At 39.2% G+C, this 22,831-nt stretch overlaps 1 protein-coding gene across 1 annotated transcript in view; it reads left to right on the top strand.

Moving 5' to 3' along the window:
* The window catches only part of CCSER1 (coiled-coil serine rich protein 1), a 641,015-nt gene that overhangs the window by 52,699 nt on the left and 565,485 nt on the right, over positions 1 to 22,831 (top strand). Inside the window, exons 2-3 of the mRNA XM_032686628.1 lie at positions 18,217 to 19,575; positions 22,176 to 22,363. Coding sequence (XP_032542519.1) covers positions 18,261 to 19,575; positions 22,176 to 22,363 — 1,503 coding nt within the window. The 5' untranslated portion in view covers positions 18,217 to 18,260. The remainder of the gene's footprint in view (positions 1 to 18,216; positions 19,576 to 22,175; positions 22,364 to 22,831) is intronic.

Here is a 22,831-nt window from a genome sequence, read left to right as displayed (position 1 = left end):
TAGCAAAATGAAAGTTGTTGTGAGGGTGAGAAAGTTGCTCTGTCGTTAACTTTCCTGTATGCTAAAGTCATATGGTGTGATTCTTTGGGTTGTCCTGTGAAGGGCCAGAAATTGGACCTGTGAACCTTGTGGATCCTTTCCAGTTTGGGATATTCTGTGATTCTGTGAAAGCTGTCTGTTGACTTGACTTCTGCTGTGCTCCCTCTAAGTGCAAGCGAGCTCTGTCGCCAAAGGGATTCAGAGGAACACATCAGTGATATCAGTTGTGGCACCACTGGGCTGCCTTTGACTCCAGTTCGTATTGAAGTTCCAGAGTGTCCCATACAGCAGCACTCAGCAGCAGTGTGATTTCATTCGCGTCACAATAATCTTTTAATCTCCATTCTCTATTAGACTTTCACACTGGCCATATGGGGCCATTAAAGGGTGAGTAGGTCCTGCTAATTACTCCTTGGCTTTCCAGTCTGTGACTCAGTTTATGGATGTGAATCACGGACTCTCTGTTGTTGTGACATTGCTGCCAGTGCACCCTTGGGGTACTGATCAGTACCTATGGTCCTTTGACCTTCAGTAATCCCATGACAGGAGGGTCCTCGAGAGACCAGGCAAGATAGACAGATGTTTCATTTCCTCTGTCTCCAAGGCAGCTGTACTGAAAGCCCACTGCATAGCTTGATGGCAATAGGATTCACGGTGCACTGGTATCTACTACAGCCTTGTACTCCTGTGCTTTTGATGTTCCAGGCCATCGGATCCCCACAGTCCAGTAAACCCAGTCGTCCATCTACTCCTCCTGGCTGAAGGTAGGGCCCCTCTAATAGTGATCATAGCATCCTTCGCTCACTCCTTGTAGAAATGGATTAGAATTTCTTCCCCTAGGATCAGGAGTAAAATCAGACTTTCCACTCTGCCTGGGAAACTGTCCACTGTAGATTGGAGCAGCAGCAACTTTTCTGGAAGAATCCCCATTTGTGATAGTTCTTCCCTGGAATTCATTTATCTCTGTCTCTAGGGTTGATGTAGATTTTTCATCCCACATGCTCACGTCTTCATGGTCTCACAGGTAAAACCATAGAGTACTCTGTGGTTATAACTTCTGTATCCTCTCTCTTGAGCAAAAGTTAGACAGGTTTTCTTTCTCCACTGTGGAAAGTCTCAGTTGCTACAGTGATGCATTCCCACATTCCTTCTTGGATTTGTGATAGTACTTAAATTAGCTAGAATTTGTCAAAGACATGATTATGGTACCTGTGACCTTGTCTGCAATGTCCTACCCCCCCCCGAGACTTGCTGGAGCTGTGAATGTATAGTCAAACAGAGAAATGTCTCTTCCTCTTCCAAGTCTTTCCATATGTTTTTTTGTCTCTGGAGAACGTCTCTGTGTGGGTAGCAGTGGCGTAGGTGCCTTAGGTGCATCTTTACCAAGTCAGGGTTTCCCTTCAGCCAGCAGATCAACTCATAGTTCTTGCAGGAGCAATCACCCTGGCAGCATGTCCCTGGAGAAGCTGAGGGTGTCTGGCCCATCTCCTGGGAGGCACAGAGCAGGGAGCACAATGTAAGGGACAAGGGGGTGCCTCAAGGGCCTGAGACCTCTCTGTCTGGGCTTTGACACTCCTGGAGAAACCTGGGTCTGGCTGGGCTGTCCCAGGCAGCAGATCATGTGGAAAGACCTCAGGCAGACTCTGTCTTGTTCCTCTTGTTGGTCAGCCCATCCTTGTTTCCTCTGCAGCATCTGAGAGCTACCTCTGCCTACTGGGGTTGGGCAGAGGGCTGGGAAGGAGGCAGAGAAGCTTTGGCACCTGCCCAAGCTTTCTCCTCCACGTGGGCTCTTAGTCCTTGCCCTACATGTGGTTGGCCTGAGTCCTGGCTCCCAGCCACCTGGCACCATCCCATCTGGCTGAACCCCATCACTCACCGCTCTTGAGTGTCTCTTGGCTTGTCTGCAAAGGCAGCAGATGAGCCAAACCCCACTGAGCTGCTCAAACAGGCCACCTGCAAGGACCTCAGGGTTACAGCCAGCTGGGCAGAGGAGGACTGGCTTCCTGTGTCTTGCTGCTCCAGGTCCTGGGGAGGGACATCCTACATGAGCGTGGCAGAGGCACGATGGCTGAAAAGGCCAAGGCTGCCAGGGAAGAGAGCGGCCACACGGAGATCTGAGACTGGACATGGTGAGCTGTGGGGAGACAGAGCAGCAGGCTGAGGGCTTCTCAGACCCTGTGTCCTTGACGTGGCCTTACGTGCTTCCTCGGTGCCAGGCAAAGGCCTTGTCTGAGCCTTGCTTGTGCCCTGGGGGCCTCTGTGTGTCCCCTGGAGCACCCAGGTGTGGTTCTGCCCCTTTCCTGGTGCCCTAAGGTCCCCCCCTGCAAGTGCTTTCTGGTGTAACCCAACCACCTCCCTATGCCTTTTAGCGCATCCTGGTGCAATATGTAGAGTAATATAACAAAAGTTTAATTTGAAGAAGTAGTCAATAAAATATTTCCCATGATCATATATCTAATTGTTGTAAAAGTGTGATACGTGTTCATTTTACCAGACTTTTGTTGTGAAGGATGAGATAGAACATAAAAGCAGTCAACTAGGGTCTTGACATGAGAAAAACCATGTCCTGCACTACTGTTCTAAGACAGAGATAAATCTAAGAGTGAAACTGAGGCCTGACCATAGGGATCTGAGAGAATATATATATATATATATATATATATATATATATATATTTATTTTAGCGAGGTGAAGAATTGTGTGGCTTGTATTTAAGGTGTGTACGCAACAAAGGGAAAGTAACTTGTGAGGATCAGGGCTGCTGTTAGCTGCTGTTAGACTATCCTGGAGCTACAACTATTTTTCATCTAGCTGTCTCTTCTGAAATGGTTTCTGATGGGATCCAAAAAACAGACTAAAAAGAAAACTCATCATTATATTTTACAGAATGGCCTTTGGCCCACACCCAAAAACGTTGTAACCTTTGACATAATTATTAGAGCAGTAATGAGCTTAAGAGGTAACAGAGAGTGCAATCTCTGCCCTGCTTGACAGGAATTTAGGACTAAAGCAGAGGTGTTAGTTTTATTGATCTCATTAAGGGAAAAGTAATAAAGCAATAGTGTAATTTTCCACATGGGATGGAAATTAAAGGAAATTTCGTTTAGGTTAAAGACAGAAAGAGAGAGACAAAGAGAGATGCAATCTTTCAAAAACATGAGTAAAATTTTTAAAATTTCATATGTGTAAAACAACTACAAATTTTTTTTTAATTGATTCGATAATTGGGCATTAAATAAGAAGCAACATAGACAACTAAAGCTTAGAACTATGTCTCAAGGGACACTTTTGGAATCCCTCAGGGACTGTGATCTGCATAGTAGATTTAGCAGGGAATGGCAAAAGACAACAAGGGGAAGAAACAGAGGAAATTTAATGATTTTTTCCACTGCCTTGAGGTACTTGGTGAATGCAGATTGGTGTGAGGACAAGAGGTGCTCCCCAGAGCCTTCTCTTCTCTAGGCTGAACAGCCCTGATTCTCAGTCTTTCTCTATCCAGTGTTCCATCCCAGTATCCCCAAGAAATCCTGATTTGAGTTAAAAGCAATGAGAAGAAAACCTAATGTTAGGAAGAAAGAAGAGGTTGTGGTTGACTGAAAAAGTTATGAAATACCTATAGTATATCTAGAATCAAAGCAGGGGAGAAGGAAGACCAGTTTTTACTGAATTCCATCGGAGGTCTATATGATATGTAATCCCTGTTTCTAAAACTTAGAACCATAATAGGAAACTTTACACCATCACAAAAGACCTGTAGTTTCTCTACCATTCTTTCCATTTCATCCTGTACCTTTGTCCACTTCAGATATCTGGTTTTTGTTTGAATTGTAAACTTGTTGAAGTATTGACTATATTTTTGATTAAATAAATGAGGTAACTGAGATGGGACCTACAGGAATTGATCTAATTAAAATAACACATGATTTCTGAAATAAGAAGCTCTTTTTTTTTTTTTTTGATACTAGATACTTTTGTCACCAGTTGAAGAAGAAAAAACATCTTGAAGCTTCTTGTAGCAGCATTTTTATTTCTAAGAAAAGACTTCATTTCCATTCAGTGTTTTCCTTTACAAAGTTGCACTGTCTGGTTGCTGTCAGATGCTGGAAGATTATTGCCTCATTTCTTAGTCATCTCCTGCATGTGGTATGTGTGAGATTTGCCTTTGTGACATATGTTCTTGACAGAAGAAAATGAGGGAGATTTGCTGTTATCACCCTCTGTCATCACTGAACATACAGATATTTCCCAGAATGCTACACTCTGGGAAATTATCTCATGAAGTTTATGCAGCTTTTTGCTATGGTCTGTGTAAACAGTAGTAAGATACAGTAGATTTTTGTAGTAGATAAAGTAGATTTTTAGAAGTCCTCATTGTCCGTCTGCATAAAATTGATTTTTCAAAAGATCTTAGCAAGACTGACTAGTTAAGGCTGCTGTGCATCAGATGTTTTTGAACATCTCATCCAAGCCAGCGGATGGCACAGTGCTGTCACTAATTCAATTTCTTGGTAGCACTTTTTAGGTTCTAGAACTTTGATACAAAATATATCCTGCTCCGCTGAAGAAGAGAGTTTCGTTTGCTGGCTCTGAAGCTGGCAGTATGCTGTCCAGGAACAGAGCTCTCCTTCATTACTTCCAATTCTTTCCCCTCTGTGGAGGTTAACTCCTTCTCTCCACGTCCTTTTCTTAGCATTGTTTCTACAACCTGCAAAGAGAGTCTGCCAAGTGCAAAGTGACTGCTTGTCGTCTAACGCCTACAGTTAACAGGGACTAAACAGGAGCTACTAGGCTGTGTTAATACACTCACCATCCTGTTGAGACTTCTAAACAATGTGTGCTTGCTCCTGACTCATGCTGTCTGTATTCTGGGTATCTGTGTATAGTCATCTATGTATATCCCCACAAGAATAGGTGTACCATACCAGGGTTCAGAACATGCTTTAAATAAGGTTGCTTAATCTGACTACCACTGTTGGAATTCAGCGATGTTACACTTGAATTTTAGTTGCAGTTTGCATCTTCTAACAGAACATTCCCCGTTTCTGTATTTAACAAATAGTAGAGTGTTTTGGTTAGATAATTTTGTCTTTTTTTTTTTCTGAAGAAAAATAATCAAGGAACACTTTCCATTTCTGGAGAAATAAATTCATGAAAATACGAGGAGAGCAAATATGCAGAGAGATTCACTGTTGAGCAAGTATGCTCATTTTGCGTAGTAACAAGAGTTCTTATTCAGAGAAGTTGGTAATAACAGTAGCTTAAATGTCCTTGTTCTGGCTCTTTACTTACTAGTTTGTTCCAGTTTGAAAGCTTCATTATGTAACAAATAAAAAGATCAAGGCGTACGTGTAAATTAGAATATATGGAGATCAGTAGATGTTTTAGTATTCAGATGTAAATGGGCTGTGTTTTGGGAATACATTGACATGTTGTGCTACAGTGTAGGAGGGCCTGGCTCAGCAGCTGTGTTAAGCAGTTCTAAACAGAAGATGTTTTCCCTCCTAGTGTGCAGAATCTGAATCATGTCACTGGCTTATTTTCATTTTTGTGTTGATCATTAAGGGACCTTTCCAGAACTACATATATCAGTTCTGGGACACCTTTGGTGATCACCTGGAATTTATGTTTGACACTAGCATGCTGTGTCTCTTGTTTTATGGAGATATTCCAGCAGGCTTTTTGCAGCTGATAGCTTTTAGGTGCCTTTCAGCATTTCTTTGCAGCTCTGGGATTTGGGCAGACTCACAGAAAGGTTTGTGTTGAAAGGGACCTTTAAATATCACCTTGTTCCAGCCCCCCTGCCATGGGCAGGAACACCTTCCACTAGACCAGGTTGCTCAAAGCCCCATCCATCCTGACATTGAACACTTCCAGGGATGGGGCATCCACAAGTTCTCTGGGCAACTTGTTCCAATATATCACCATCCTCAGCATAAAAAATTTCTTCCTTATGTTTGATCTAAACCTATATGCTTTCAGTTTAAAGCTCTTACTTCTTCCCCTGTCACTACAGGCCCTGGTGAAAAGTCTCTTTCTCTTTTAATTATAATCTCCTTTTAAGTATTAAAAGGTTGCAATAAGGTCTCCCCAGAGCCTTCTCTCCTCTAGGCTGAATAACTGATTCTCAGTCTTTCTCTGTCCAGTGTTCCATCCCAGTATCCCCATGTCCTTCATAGGGCTGCCCTTAATCCATTCATACACTCCCTGGTCTGTACTGGTATTGGAGGTTGCCCCAACCCAGGTACAGGACCTTGTGCTTAACTTGTTGAATGTCATGAGTTTGCATGGGCTCACTTCTCAAGCCTGTCAAGGTCCCTCTGGGTGGCATCCCTCCCCTCTAGTGTATCCCACTCTGCTTGGTGTCATCCACAAACTTGCTGAGGGTGCACTCAATCCCACTGTCTTGTGTTGTTGCTGAAGATACTCAATAACATCGGTCCCATCCTTGAGGGATGTGACTTTTTACTGATATGCACTTGGACACTGAGCTATTGACTGTAATGAATCTTTTTTGGCTTCGCTTTCAAGTGCAACGAAGCTTTCTGACTGACATTTTCCACTTTGAAGGAGATACATCTAAGCAGAAGAAGCTAAAATTATTGACTATGATAAAGCAAGCCCTTATAATGAGAAAGGCCAGTCTTTGTAATACATAGTGCAGTAGGAATAATGCTTGCTGGTGGGAGTGTGACTTTTATTATCTGATCACTTGAGGGCCACGGAAAAAGAATGGGCCTTTGAATGAATAACTGCTTTTGCAACAGCTTTGAGTCTGCACAAGTGTATCCACAACATGCTTTCTGATATTTGTAGGCAACTTTGAAAGTATGGAAACGCTACTGCTATATAATATTGTAGAGCTTACACGTGATGGAGTAAGTTATGAATAGACACTACCATGAGCTAAAACTTAAAGCCATCTGAGACTTCTAGCTGTGGGCTTTTGTGAGTGCTGACATAGTAACTGAGATGAACCACCTTAATTTTCTGAGTTTTACCTCCTGTTTATTGGTGTCTCCCCCATGCAACTTCAGACTCACCACTCACTACTAAGGCAGCCAAAATGTGCTTGTGTTAAATGAGCAGTGTGCAAAACTGGTCATCTCACTTATCTCAAAAGAGCATAACTAAATCAGCGAAACTTCAACTCTGTATAGAGTCAGAGGACAGGGATATACAGATGTTGGCATCTCATAAGTATATATGCAGAAATGGAGTAATATGTGCCTGTAAATCAATTTTTTGATGTGAAATTATTATGCTTTAAATGATTACTGTGCAAACTGTTTACTTATTAAGCATGATGGAGGTAATTGGGAAATACCCAGACTTGTTTTTTGACACCTCTTTAATGCACTCAAAACTGTATTTAAAAAACTCAGGCAAGCACAGAGACCTGCTGTATTTAGCTGTCTTTTAATCAGAGTTTTGTGTTCACACACAAGTGTGTGAAATCTTCTCTTATGTCGCTGATTTTTGGAACTGAGAACCATATGGTATCTTGCTTTTGCATTTCTTAGATCTTCTTAATTGTGCCTGCATAGCAATTAGGCTTGTGCATAAATTTGAGAAAATAATGTATTCATTTGTTCTTACTGTATAAAATGTAAAACAATTAATTTCAGCTTTCACAATAACCCTAAAAAGCATTCAGAATAGGACAATTTGGGTTACAGTTACTGTATAGTTAATTTTACCTTTAAAGGTTTACTTTACTTTTTTTTTCTTTTATTATGAAATGACAAGAGACAGGGTATCCAAATCATCCAGTGAAGGGGGCTAAATTATGTCTCTGTGCACTGATCCAGCAAAGCACTCAGCATTGTGCTTATGTCCCATTGAAGTCAATGGGACCACTCATGTTTTGAAAGAAGTGTACTTTTAAGTGTTTTACTGAATCGGGATGAGATTATTCTCCAAGTCAAGCATGTGCTTAAGTGCTTGGCAGAATTGAGTTAGTTAACATCTATGAATTAGCACAAGAAAAACTGAACCTTGTAACATGTTTGTTCAGAAGGTTCTTTTTTTAAGTTCGGGTGAGTTTGACCAGCTGTGAGAGAATGTCAGGGAGTAAGTCAGTGAACTCTTCTGTGATATATCTTTCAATAGAATTAAAAAAAAAATAAATCAGGATGACTTTAGGACTCTTCCTCGTTCGGACGTGGTTTTATCATCGACTTCTATTTTCCATCTTTGTCTCTTTTATTAACTCTTAAAATTTATTTTGCATTTCCACCTGCTTTTTCTATGTCTGTTCTAGGCATTTATCTTTTTATAGGTTGAAAAGTGAGCTGATTTTCTTCCCTGAGTTTCTGATCAGAAGCTGATGGCTTCAAAGACCCTTACTCTTTCACTTAACACTGGGCTATTTATATAGTAGTTGGAGTAAATGGAAACTGTGATATACCATCTTTTTGTAAATTTACTGTGTTGAACTTGGGTTTGAATTCTAACATTAATGGAAGTTGGTGTTGTGTTGTGACTACTAGCTCTGAATTTACAGATAATTGGGTTCCTAAACAAATTAAATTGATGTTTATTTTTTCTAGAATTCTTATGAACTTCTGTGATTTTTTTTTTTTTCTGTTTAGGCAGTTCAGAGTTTGCAAGCTGGTTTAATTTACTTCTTTCTGTGCTTGTTTTGTGGGCATCACTTTTATGCTTAGACCTTCTTAACCTTCAGTTTTCAAAACGAAATGCAGGTCTTTACTGTGTGTGGGCAAACTTGGTATACAAGGTTCTGGGCATTACTGCTATAGCACTTGATTTTCCTGAAGTGTGCTATACTCATTGCCACAGGAATGTGAGCTATTGTGTTTTATTGCTTGATTAACAACTTGCAATTAGAATTTGAGTATATGAATATATTGAGTTGTCTTGAGTGCTCTTCTCTTTCATTGTTTTTACTAGCAAGGAGACAGATGAAAATGAGTTGATAAATCTAACCTAGAAATAATTATATTTTTAGTATAGCAAAAGGGGGCTTGCCTGAGTCTTTGCTAAGGTTCATGGAAGTCTTAGGTAGAATGTGATAAGTATCATAATTTATTTCTAAATGTAGTACACTTGATTCCTAAAAATGTATTCTTATAAGTAGTGTCCAGTGGAGTACATTAACATATAAAGAAACAAAAGTAGTTAGTTTGCAATTAAAATAACAAAATTACGCAATGTTGGGGATGGTAATTATGAATGTATTTAATATTCAGCCCCACAAGGCATGCATCTCATGTGTGGCAAAAACTACAGGGAACAGGAATCATGTGGTTCCCTTTCATTAGAGTTTATTAAGCTGAGAGTAGCTTGCCTGGAATGTCTCAGTCAGTCTGAATCCTCAGTCTGAGGATTATCAGTTCATTTTACATCACCATATTTCTTTCAAGGCATGAGTTGGGAATTGTTGTTCTTTTCTGTTGAGCTTAGAGGAATTTGGAAAAGAGCGTTCTTGCTCCTGTTGCTGTTTTATTTTGTGCTAATACATTCAACAGCTGCAACAGTGATGTACTACAATTACCTTTTTATTAATCAAGAGACCAATCTGTAAATTAGACTGGCTATGTTAGGCAGAGCTTTCACAGTTTACTTTCAAGAATAATATTAGCCACATTTGTTTGTTTTATTTTTAAAATCCTTTCACTTCTCTGGATCTCCTGAAAGAGTTCTTAGTGCCCAGCCTTTTTCACTGTGAGAATGTAAGGTGGACCATGGGTCTCTCTATCTCAGTACTCTCTTTTCAACAGCAGCTCTAAGGCGCTTAGGGAGAAGTAGGAATGGAGCACAGGTGTTGTATGGATCTTCAGAATTGCATGATTAGTTTGTTAGGGTTTTATCAGTTTTCACTATAATCCATTAAGGGATTCTGTACTTAGTCAGAAGAAAAAAAGATGCGAAGAAAACCCTGCTTCCATCCACTTAAATTGTGAGTCTGTACTAGGAGTGGTTAGATCATGCATGTCCAAGTATTGCTTCTGCAAGAGTTAAAGGAGAATTACAGATAGGGTGATTGAGGCTTATAAGGATGAAAGGCCAAATGGCTTAAATCAGCATGATTCACTTCATTGGAGCCTGTTGAATTTACAACCGATGAGGATTTGGTCCTTTTTAATGCCATTAAGGTCACTCATTGAACTGGAGACAGAGGTAATAAATGACTCCAGCCCTTGTTGGTTGCCATATACACAGCAGAAGCAGACAGCACTTGAGACTGAAAAGCAGCCAGACTTGGAAATGTGCAGGAAGCTTTAGCATAAAAAATAAACTGCTGATGACACTGAAATTGTGATTCAGGAAGGCAAGAGGCATAGACACAGGAGAGCACTGAACAAAGACTTGCAGTTCTGCTGGGACTGTGTAGTGCTGAGAGTTACAAGATGGTTCCATGGGGTGAGCAAGAGGTGTGCAGATTTTAGTTAGGAGCACATTACAGTGGAGCTTGAATTGACTACTAACTGTGCAAATCAGATGGATTATGCTTTAGAGACCTTTATGATGTCTTGCAAGTCATCAGAATATTTTTAGGAAATTTTGGCAGCTTTTTTGTAGGGGCTCTGATAGAGATGCTTTGAATACCTGTGGGAGTTGTATTGATGCTTTGCTTCACTCTACTGGCTAATTTTATGCAGTGAACAGTGCACGATGGATACAGAGCTAGGGCTATGTTATTCCAGCTATTTTCCTCATGGGAATGCCAACTGTCTTGTGCAGCAGTGATCTGTTCCACTTGAATTCCAGAGCAAATGGCTGGCAAGGAGTTTTTCCCTCTCTTTATGTCCTGGGCTGAGGCAAATGCTAGATCTGTTTTTCAGCGTACAGATGAGTTAGTGCTTCTAGTGGGCATCTTACACCTCTTTATCACGCATGAAAGAAGAAAAGATGTGATTCTTTCTAGGTTGCTTTTCCCTTTTGGTTAAAATAAAATACAGCCAGAAGTCAAATCGTTGTCTATATATGAACATATCCTGTATTTATGATGAAATACTAGTGTGAAGTCCAAACATAATTATTTTCCTTGAAGTGTTACTAGAACATAATTTTCTATTTTCTCTAAACATCATAAAAACACTACCATGTACAACAAGAATGGGGGTGAGAGGAGAGAAGGATGTGAAGGGAGAGAAAGATGCTATTTGATCCTGTTGAATCCTTCCTAGTCCCTAGACTGCCATCTCCATGTCCACCAAAGATGTCTCAAAATTAGCCTATTTCTTTTTGTCCCATTATGGTATAATTTCCATGTGCACTCAGGGACCTGTGTAAGTCCACTTCACTTGTTAAAAGTGAATAATGCAGTGCATACAAGCGCATTTGGGAATGGTAATCGGGAGTGGATGCCATTGACATTTGAATCACAAAGCAAGCATATACTCTTTGATATTTGCATTTCCAGGTTATTATTTATGCTTGTAACTGTTTCGAATTAAACTATAAGTATTGTCAATACCAAATTTTTAAGAAATGCATTGTACAGTTGTCCAGAATTCAGATAAGTGACAGAGGTAAGAGATCTGGTTTCTCTTCTATTAAAAATGTAACACAACACACCAAAACACAGTTACATGAATGTGACTTCTGCTTCACTGTGGTATGGTCCTTACCCCATTTCTGACCTCTCTTGTGTTTCATTGTTGAATGTGTGAAAGCTAATTGCTTATCTTCTTCACACAATCAACAACAGCAACACTCGAAGTACGGTATGATTTAAATGGGAGTGAACTGTGACCTCTAGATTTCTAGACATCAGTTTCTGTTGTTCTCTTTTAGTAAACCTGCAGTTCACCTGGTACAAGAGGGATGAATTTAAATACCCAGTGATAACGAAGGAAAGACTGAGTCGTGTGTGACCTGTCTTATGTTAACATTTGCCTTCTGGCTAATTTAAAGTCTAAAGAGGCTATATAGATAACTTATCTCCAGCTGTCATCTTTGTATGTTTGTTGCACCTCTAATTTAATCTCAGCACTGGGAATAGCAGTTAAGGATATATGAAATCAGAGTATTCAACTGGTACAAGCCTAGTCAAAATCAGAGATGGGATTTTAATATATATGTGTGGCTTCAGACTTTATTTCAAATTTGCTTGCTTACTTCCTCTGTTGTTTTCTGAAAGCATAGGAGTGTTTGAAAATAAAGTTGGGCCTGGGCTGCAGAACACAGGAAACTAAAAAGAAATATGTCTTGACTTAGAATCCAAACACTGAGCTATACTTTTTTTTTTTTCCAAATATATAAAAGCTGATGTGAAATATGAAAAATCTATTTTGGACAATTGGTTTTCAGTACAGAGGGAAAAAGTGTAGAGTTGTATGTGTGTGCGTGTATAGACATACATAACTTTTAAAAGTCTAGCTCCCTGTATTAGGTGTTCTTTTTTTTATAAAGACTGTTTAGAAAAATTAAGCTGCAAGCAAGTGGGGACATGGTAGTAGCTTAGAAATTTCACACCGAGAATTGACTGCAACTGCTGTTCCACAAAATCCATTCTTGAGCTCTGCTGCAAGGGTTACGTGCACAAGGAAAGGAAGGGTGTTATTCTCAAAAGTAAATGGAGCTGTTATGTATTAGGAGGAGTTTCACTTGTTTAATTTGCAAAACCAGATTGCTTCAGTGTCACAATCCCACCTTTCTCAGCTAGTGCCTTCTGTTGTTCAGGTATTTGGCTTTGCTAATATTTTCAGTAATTAATATTAATTCAGTTACATTGTCCTTGGTAACAGCTAAACTCCTGAGTATTTATATGCAGGTGCTTATTTGTTTGCTTTTGTTTTAAATGTAAACTGGTATTTTAATGGCTTTTTTAGATTCTTATGTTCTCCTCATGTACAGGATTGTGCACACATAGTGTCCTCTAGGAGCTGTGCAAATAAAACCCAGTCACAAACATGCTAGAGAGACAAATAATACTGGGATAAAATCAGAACTGTATTCAAGGTAGTAGTATACTGCTTAATGATTCGGGTGGCAGTCACAGGCTACGATATTCACTGTTGGGCTAAAGGACGATTCTTTATGAGTGCATCAGCTGCATTAGGACTTCTATTGACTTACCAGTTAAAAATATTTATTTTGAAGTGGTTTTGTGGGTATTTGTAGCATCCTGGGGTAAATTTAATTTCTGTGTGAGACTGGAGCCAGCTAGTCTACAGAGACTGTGTGTGTGACATGGTCCTTGCCTCCTGCTTGTACGGTAGTGCTCACTTGAGGAATGGAGTATATTTGCAGATTTACATGTTAGTCTTGTGTCTGTTGCTTTATTATACAGTTCCTGATTCAAAGCAATAAAAGAAAATGTGTCATCATCCTTAAACTATGAGTGCTGTCTAAAAATTGTAACAACTGTGGAGAGCAGAGGTAGGGAACAGATGCATATTGATATTCTGCTGTGATTAAAGGTTGGGGCCCTTCAGCTATGACATGTCATCTCCCAGTTTAAACTCTGATAGCTAATTCAGTTTTGTTCTTTGTGTGAAAGATACTGTTTGATATTTCTAGGAGGTGCATCTTAAAGGAGAATATCTTTAGGAGAGCGTTGTTTAAATAGAGTGTTGAAAAATACAGGTTGGTTTATTCATAAAGGGAGTGTTTGCACTCACACATTGCAGTGTTGAATAAGCATATATTATCTCTTGTTATGTACTTGTAATTATGATAATGGTAAAATTCACATATAGTTCCAATTCCTAAATTTTGCCTCAAAGGCAATGAGAAATGTAAAAGGCACTGAGTGTTGCTTTTTCGTACTCGCAGTCATTGAAAAAGTAGATCCATGGCTCCATCTACTGGGGTTCAAAAACACCAGCACGAGGAGTAGGTATATATGGAATGCACTGCACTCTGGCACACTTGTGAGAGTAACTGCTTGGCAGAAGCTGAAATAAAAAGTACTGAGTTTTATTCTTCAGCTAGTAGATTGGAGGAGTAACTTTCTCTGGAGATGTTGGTGTAATATTTTGATAATTTTACTTATTTTAAATCTTGTGGATTTTCTCTGCAGTTACATTCACTGTCTGAATGTTGAACAATTTGTTTCTTTTGACAAGATACAGCAATATGCATAATGCAGAGCTACCTGTGTAATTTTTACCCTGTACATTCGTGTTTTCCATAATCACACAACTTCTGTAGGCAAGATAAAGACCTAATATTGTATAGCTGGATGGCTCCTCCAGAGATCTTCTGTGGGGAAAGAATAAACCCCAAGTATAAAAAAACTTGACCTCCTGGTTTTCTCTGGCAATTAAATACATAACTGTAAGGTATTTTTGAGATTAATTTGCATTTTCCAGCATTTTTGCGAAGACCAACATGAAAGAAAACTATTTCTATTTGCTTAACTTTTAAAATTACCACTAAAAGGGAAAATATTTTGTTCACACTTAATCATTTACATTGTTTTTGAGCACAGGAGCTCAGCAACTGAGCTGTAGCCAAGCTCTTGGGGAAGTGCAGATTCTAAAATAACCCACTACTACTCTGGCCGCAGTTGTTTTCAAAGTAGTTTACTCATTTTCCTTCATTATATTGAACTCTATCTTGTGTAATACCAGCTGCAAAAATGTGCATCAAAAATCCATTCCATAAAATGCAAAATTTGAATGTCTGTCTCCCTCAGCACTGAGTAAACAGTTTCAGGCAATAGCTGTATTTTAGAATTAGGAAGTATTACAAAGTAATGATTCTGTATTTGACCAAGATTCAAACCTCCATACAGAATACTGGGACTATTTTCTTGAGTGTTCTCATTATGTGATAATGATGCAAAATATATTTTGTCCTAAACGAGGAGCCTGATCTAATTGACAGTCTTAGAATCATAGAATATACTAAATTGGAAGGGACCCATCAGATCAAGATCACTGAGTCCAACTCCTGGCCCTGCGTAGGACAGAAACCTTCCTAGACTGTCACTTGTCCTCGATCCTTCGTGTTTACTTGACTTCTTGTTAGTATTCTAAAGGCACAATAATTTATGTTACACAGAGTTTTGTATTAGTTCCTCGATTGACTGTGTAGGATCAGAATTGTTGTCCAGTTTAAATTTGAAAGAGGTGTCTGGAATGACATAATACCATTACAGAGGTGACTTTCTCTGCTGTTTTCTTTTTCCTTTGTTTCAGATTTTAAGAATAATGCAGTAGGGACAAGGATGTTAGATAGAGAACATTAATGATTTTGTAGAGAAGATGTAGTTGGAGTGAAGTTCACTCTGCAAGAGTTACTGCCATAAAGTTGTAAGCACAAATAATTATGTTAAATGTGGAGACTGAAAGGAAACACTTCCTATTTTGCTCATATAAGCAAAATAAGACATATATGTTTATAACTCCTCTGCAATAAGCAAAAGAAATTGATAAAAGATCAGATTTCATTAGTGTGTTGGGGTACTAGTATCTTGAAATTCAGGTTATTTTTCCCTGTGTTGCAAGTAGAAGAGTTGTGACTTTAACTCAGTGCTCAACTTTGGCAGTTTAATGCTGCAAAATGTGTGTTTGTGTATATAAAATAAATGGTATATGAGAATAATATTAAAAATATTACTAATATATTCACAACATTCAAAATATTCAAACTATATATATGCACATAAACAGTCCTATATGCATATATACATGGATGTATATGTTTTAAGAAATGTCCTCTGATAGCTACTGAAGAAGATAGAAGAAACAGTATCTTATACTTAGTTCATATTTTATGGGTGAAAATTTCTAACAGTTTATTTGTGCTCTTCCTTCAAGAGACAAGAAAGGAATAATGACTGAATAAATGCCATTTTGTTATCTGCAGTTTGAGGCAGTGTATTTGTTACCACCTGGAAAGCTAAGGTTGCGTTTATTCACCGGTCAATAATTAGAAATAATCTCTATTATTTAGACACAACCTTTGTATTTCCAGTGCAAGCTACAGTATGTGCTTTTTTTGCGCAGTTTTTTGCTTCCCTCTGCTCTCAATTTGGAGAATTTCATAATTATAAGCCAGGATGACTTGTTCTTCAGTGAACTGACAATTAAGGTGTGGGCAAGAGAGAGAATGATGGCAGCAGATGTTTTGTCTGACCATAAAATGTCTGTAGTGATCTAACGTATTTTAAAAATAATTTGCTCATCTGCTGCTGTTGTAAAACTGCATTCTGAAATCTTTTTTTTTTTTTGACAGTTATGATCTGTGCTTACAGTAGAAGGGAGAACCCTCACAATCTCTTGTGTATGTGTGCTTATCGATACATATCAGTATGCCTGCAAGTAGATGTCCAGAAAAGCAAAGAAAACCCAAAACAATTAGGTCCTAAAGTGGTTAAAGAAGTAAGAGAAGTTTGTAGGGGGAAGGGTGGAGAAGGTTGCGTGAAGGTTGCTTTCAAAAGCCCCTTTTCAGTAGGCTGAATTGTGGACAGGTGAACAAGCTGGTGTAACACCAGCCCCTGTGTGAGTTCACAGGGCCCCGGCTTCTCTGCGCTGTCACCTCTGCAGCTGCTCTTACACAGTGGTGTAAATTCAGACTTTCTTACTTGTCAGGGAAATGGAACAGCTTCTGTGCATTAGTTCATTTGGTGGATGTAAAGTTGTTCTGATAACTCTGTGGGGTTCTGTATTGTCAGTTTTGCCCCGGTCAGACTGAATTCGAATTGGAGTTTCAATCACAGAACCTGGGTATTGTCTAGGTTGGGTTTTAGCTTGTCATCAGAGATCACCAATGACTTCTAGCAATTAGTGACTATTCCCAAGCTGTTTCTCTCATCTTAAAGTACAAAATTACTTATTGATTCCTGATGCTTGTGAATAGTGTGGCTGCTTGGCATTGTATGTTCAGCCATACTAGCATTTTAAAAAAAAATGTTAACAACACTACGTACAGTCTGATATTTAGTCAGAAACAGTCTCTGAACTTACTCTTTACCCTGTCTTTCACAGTTAGATATGTAGTTTTATTACTGTTTAAATATTCTGTTCCCATTTTATATATATGTGTGTGTGTATATATACACTACATAAATTTATATCTGTATAGTTAAGATCCTTGTTGTGACCACATAACACAAATTTCTCATCACATGAATTACTTTGTTTTTGCACTTGACAGACAAACATTGTTTAGGTAAATGACTTGGATTTTATTTCTGTATGCTGAATACCAGCAGCTCATGAAGTTATGCTTGGGCATTATACCTACAGCCTCTGTTGTTCTTTTGATTATATAGTACATGTTTTTATTGCTCCCTCTGTGGTGCTGTCTTTCGCAGTGATGATTTATTATAATGAGAACAAAAAGGAGATAGAACTGGTATATATTTCATAATGATTAATGTTCTTCTAGTACATCTGTGGTGCTGATCAAAATAAGTTTTTATTGCTTAAATATTTATAAAAATACCCAGTGCCTGTGTATGACACACTTTTCACTAATTTCAAAAAAACCCTGAAAAATTAGCCAATTATAAGCAAATACGCTGTGGGAGGATTTTAGAGGAGTGTTCAAAGGAAACATGAAAGTTTAAATATAGAAACATGATCCTGTGTTTTGACAATAAATTCCCAGAACTTAATTTCTTAGGAAGAATTTTTGGTGGTACATATTTTGACTGGACTGCAATGCTGTCATTTTCTCTGCTGCAAAGTGATACATGCAGCCTTTAGCAGGAGCACATGAGGCAATTAAAAATCCAACTGAAAGTTCAATGAAGATTGGAAAATTTAAATCCTCTTCTTTCATGCAAAAATCTGAGTATATAGAAACACAAAATAATGATTTGTTCTACTCAGATGCTGAAAAATCAAATATTTTCTAAGAAATCTTACAGTTTAGAAGACAACTTGTTCTAAAAACTTACAAAACCAAGGACATTTTGAGTGATATGCTTGTATAACTTCTGGTGTTTAGATTTTATGCTGTTACCCACTGTGATCTGTGTTGTACAATACCATATATAAAACTGTATCTTTCATCTGTGGAATGTTTTGAGCCACATCTTCCCTCAGTTGCTGGGTTTTCAGGGCTGCTTATTGAACATCACTTTGAAATTCTAGAAGTCTTCAGTAATGCATATACAATAACTTGCAGCTATACAGAAAATTGATGTTGACATCTCATTTATTTAGGCTGACTTAAGAGTTTGTTCAAGTGGGCTTTGAGGCTCAATTATTTCTCTCTCCCCCCCCCCCCCCCCTTTTTTTTCTCTAATTCCAGGTTAGTTTATTGACCGTGAGGAACCACGGACACTTTGTGCCCTGATGGGGGACTCAGGATCCAGACGATCGACTCTAGTATCTCGGTTGCCAATATTCAGGAGAAGTGTTAGCCGGAGACACGACTCCCTTCCTTCCTCTCCTTCTTCTGCTAATGCCATCGGTGCCCACACTTCCTCTCCATCCAGCACAAACTCCAGCTCAGGGAGCACAGGAAAGCGCCGGAGTATTTTCCGCACTCCTTCCATTAGCTTCCATAACAAGAAAGGGAGTGAGCAGAAGCAGGACTCAGCTAATCAAAATGTTAACATCTCAAATGGTGCCCAGTCCTCTCTCAGCACTTTTCAAAAACTCAGCTTAGAGGAGCACATAAAAAGCAGAGGAAGACATTCAGTTGGCTTTGGCAGCTCACGTAGCAAGAAGATAACAAGGTCTTTAACAGATGATTTTGAAAAGGGAAAGGAACCCTCAGCTAATAAAAATGTCTTCATAAATTGCATAAGCTCTGGGAAGAATGAGGGTGATGATTCGGGCTTTGCGGAGGAGCAGAGCCGATATTCTGTCAAACAGTCCACACGAAAACTTCTCACTAAATCTTTTTCATCACACTACAGATTTTCCAAACCAGTTCCAGAGAGTCAGTCAGTTTCCTCTGTGCAGCAGTCCAGGTGCTTGCTGGAAGTTAAATCCTATGTGGAAAGCGAACCTGTGATTGCCAAGTCCTCTCCTCCATGCTCAGCCGAGACAACAGAGTGCATGGGAAGCTCTTTGCAGTCCCCTCTGCTCTCAGCTGACCTCACAGCTGCCCAGACCCCCTCTGACTTTGTTGCCCTGACGGAGGATTCTGTTTCAGAGGTTGATGGTCTGCCCAGCAGTGGGCCTGGTGCACTGCTCGCAGAGGATTTTGGCCATGATGTCTCTACCTCTCATGTCTTCTTTAATCCTGATGCTGCTCCTGCAAGGGAAATGGATTTTGTGGAAAGTACTGTCCATTCTGCTGGTGTATCTCCTGCGAGTCACGCGAGCTCGTGTACTGTCGGATCTAATACCTTATTCAAAACCTCAGCTGCTAATCAAGCAAAAGTACTGTTACAAGCCAATGGACTGCATATTAATGATGCCAGGCACATAGAAAAAATTCATGTGGACAATGCACATTTAGAAACCTTTGTGTTACAGCATAGTGAAGAACCAGTGATACTCTCTCCAAAGGCACGAGGGTTGACTGGGGACAGAGATGAAAGAACGCCGTCCAAGCACATGAGAGACCCAATTTCTGTAACGGAGTCTAAGAACGTTCCATGTTCTGAACCTCAGTCCTTTAAAACACAGCAGGGTTATGAAATGAACAATCCTAAAGGTATGTCTTGCAGTCTTCTTATTTTTGAGTTTGGTGGGGGTTTTTTTGGTCTCAGTTTTTCTGTTGGGATTGTTCGGTCATGAAGTGTTTTTGTACATTTACAAGAGCTAGCTAGGAATTAAAAAAGTTACGAATTGTGTCCGCCTCCCAAAATTGTAGGAATTAAACAAAAAGTCTATGATTTTTTGAATTGATGTTGTACAGTTAGCGAACACCCATCACTGCTGTTCATGGCTATGCTTTCTTGTGGTAGAAAACGAATTAAGAAAGAGAATATTGATTCTTGACTCTTGTTAAAGGCTGAAGCTGGGATTTTTTTGAGGCATTCCTATTTTGGACTTTGTACAAATTATGAAACTTGGGATGGAAACATCACCAGAGAAATAAACCTTCTTGTAGTCTGGTTATGAAAAATGACATGGTTTACCTTATATTGATCTAGGTTTTGAAATTACTAGTCTTTCTTTCCCTGTTCAACTATGTTACGGAGTAGCTTAGAGTGGATATTTCTGTAGCAGAGTATGAGAGATCCTATTTCTGCTTCCATCTCAAGTAAGCGTCCAAATTGTCATTGTGTAATCTATGAAACTGAGAGAGTTAATTACCGTCTAGATTTCACATCGTGTCTTTAATTTATGAAAAGGAATTTGGAAATACTAACAAGATTAAGTGGAAAGCCTGTGCCTAGAAATCCAAGTCAATAGAAATGCTGATAAGTAAGGCATAAGGCCCCTGAGTGAAGGACACCTGCAGAAAACATTTATCTCTGACAGTTGATGTTCTTAAACAAACTTAATGACTGGTGCTTTCTTGAATAATCCCAAGGCTGTATCTGGTGGGACAAAATTTTTAAGAGATAACAAGGCGACGTATATAGTGTTTGTATTAGAAGATGAATGACTTTAAGTAAACTCATATGTATTCACACCCATCTTTTTGCTTGGATGTTTATCTAGGCATATAAGATTATAAGCAATCAAAAACAATTTTGCTTTTTGAATTATTAGTCACTGCAAGGCTTGGTTGGATATCTTGTACATAAATGGCAACATAAAGACAAATTAATCCACTAAATTAGCTTTCACCAGAAGGCAACTCTTTCCCTCAGAACCTTAGGCACTCTGGAGAAAAAACATTTCTATTTATGTATATTACCAGTCCTGGGCACCCCGTTTGTCTTCCTTGCCACATTGTCTCATCTGTGAATGAGCTCATATTTTTGGTTCTGCCTTACTAGAGTGTACTGCAGAAGAGCAAGTGAGCAGCTTGGAGGGATGTTTAGAAATGCCCAGTGTGTTTCAGGCTCATGCGCTGGCAATTGTATACTTAATCTGTATTTCTGGAACGCAGCTAACTGGAGTTGAGATTGTGATAGAGGGATTTTTGTAAATTGGATTCGTGTTCACAGAAACACTAGAGCTAATACTGCGCTATATAAAAGTTAATGATTAATTGTTATGGTTTTATAGAGCTGTTCAAAATACAATTTTTTTTGTGTGTGGTGAAGAATGTATTTCAAATTAGAATCTGGTCAAGCATACAAAAGGACCATTGAAAAAAAGATATAAAATCCTACCATATGAAATGAAGCAAATACAGGAAAAGCTTACATGGCATTCAATAAGATAAGTAGTTATATCTGTTGCAACAGACTGGTTTAAACATTTGGTTTTCTAAAACAGTATTTAAACCCAGATGTGAATACAAAATATTTCTCTGCTTTTTCTTTGTTAATAGGTATTTTCTTTTCTGTATCTGGTCTCAGCTGATATCATTATAGATAGCATTGTGAACATGACATTAATGTATGAGCAGGTTTGAAGTGCCATGTATTTCTTAGTATACCTTTGTATATTTTTATGTGATCTGGATTTTTTTGAGAACCCTTGGAGAAAATGTCTCTTCTCTTGCAAAATGCAAAAGAAGATAAGATTTTCTCTGTGACATTTATTATGCTATCATGCTTTTTATCTTTCCCCATCTCTACATTTGCTCTAACACTTCAAAATGTATTTTTTTCTCCTCCTTTCTTATTTTGTTATTGTTTAACTGGAGTTGGGGACTGGGATTCAGCCCACTGACTGCAGGCTCAGTTTGGAGGGTGCAGGGGCAGAGTTGAGCTGGGAAGGCTGAGTAGAAATGGCAGCCGATGTGCATCCCTGTCCAATGTGGGGATAACAAAGTTGTGACCTGGCCCTACAAAATGTGGACTTGCCTTGGGATGGAGGGTAAGGCAGGGTGAGTTTTGGCACCAGTGAACCAGTGATAGTTTCTCTGATGGATTTTATTGGACAGGAGTTTGAAAGTGTCCTATAACAAGGGGAGAAAGAAAAGGATAGAGCAAAGACCCTCCTGGATTCTATGAGGAGCCATGCACTGGGCTGTAGTGTGCTGAGTGTGCAATTCGTTGAGGGCTGAACAATGAACTGGTGGCCGAGGTGACACTTTTATCTAGGTAAACCCAGTCTGCTTTCTACAGAACATCTCTTAGGGGATTCCCTTTCGATGTAAGCATTTCAAGCAAAGAAGTGTTCTGATTAAGAAAATATTTTTAGAGAGTAAGTCCCTGTAATGATTGCTGATTGCTTCTCTGTTTGTAGTTGATCTTGCCAATAGCTTCAGTCCATGCCGGGAAGGCAGATTTGTTGAGAAGCGGTTGAGATCCTCTTCGGAAGGTACTGCTGGAGGCAGTCGGCTGATCATAAAACCAAAGGATGGAAATGCGGAGGAGCTGAACAGCCTACGGAAGCAGAGGGCAAGCTCGTCCTCTTCAAAAATGAACAGCATGGTGAGTTTTATTCCAATATACATATGTTTGTGTTTTTCTGTGAGTGGTGTAACTAAGTACAGTGAGCAGCAGTGCCTTTGCAAGTAACTATCAGTAATAAAGACAGGGGGAGCTGTCTCAGGCTTCCAAAATGTAATCTACGCTCAGCTACAGCTATTAAAAGTATTTTTTTGCAGGATATGGCATTGTGAAAAGGTTTTCATACTTTCTGTGAAGAGTTTCTTCTTGTCACACATTGCTGATTTGCCTGGGAGAAAAACTGGGAGAGGGAACTGCAGCAAAATTCCGTACAACTAGTTCTGAGGTTAAATGCAGTGGGATACTCTGTTAGCAACATTTTATTGTTATTGTGGTAGTTATTTCATGTGCTTGTCTGGTATGGGTGAGATCAGACAGATCAGAAATTGGATAGAGAGGAAGTTGTCTGTAAGGAGAGGTCTGAGTGGTCCCTTTTGAAACTGGTGAGAA

Source organism: Chiroxiphia lanceolata, chromosome 4 (genome assembly GCF_009829145.1).
Source record: "Chiroxiphia lanceolata isolate bChiLan1 chromosome 4, bChiLan1.pri, whole genome shotgun sequence".
NCBI lineage: Eukaryota > Metazoa > Chordata > Aves > Passeriformes > Pipridae > Chiroxiphia > Chiroxiphia lanceolata.
The sequence above is the reverse complement of the archived record's forward strand: the minus strand, read 5'-3'. Positions and strand labels throughout refer to the sequence as shown.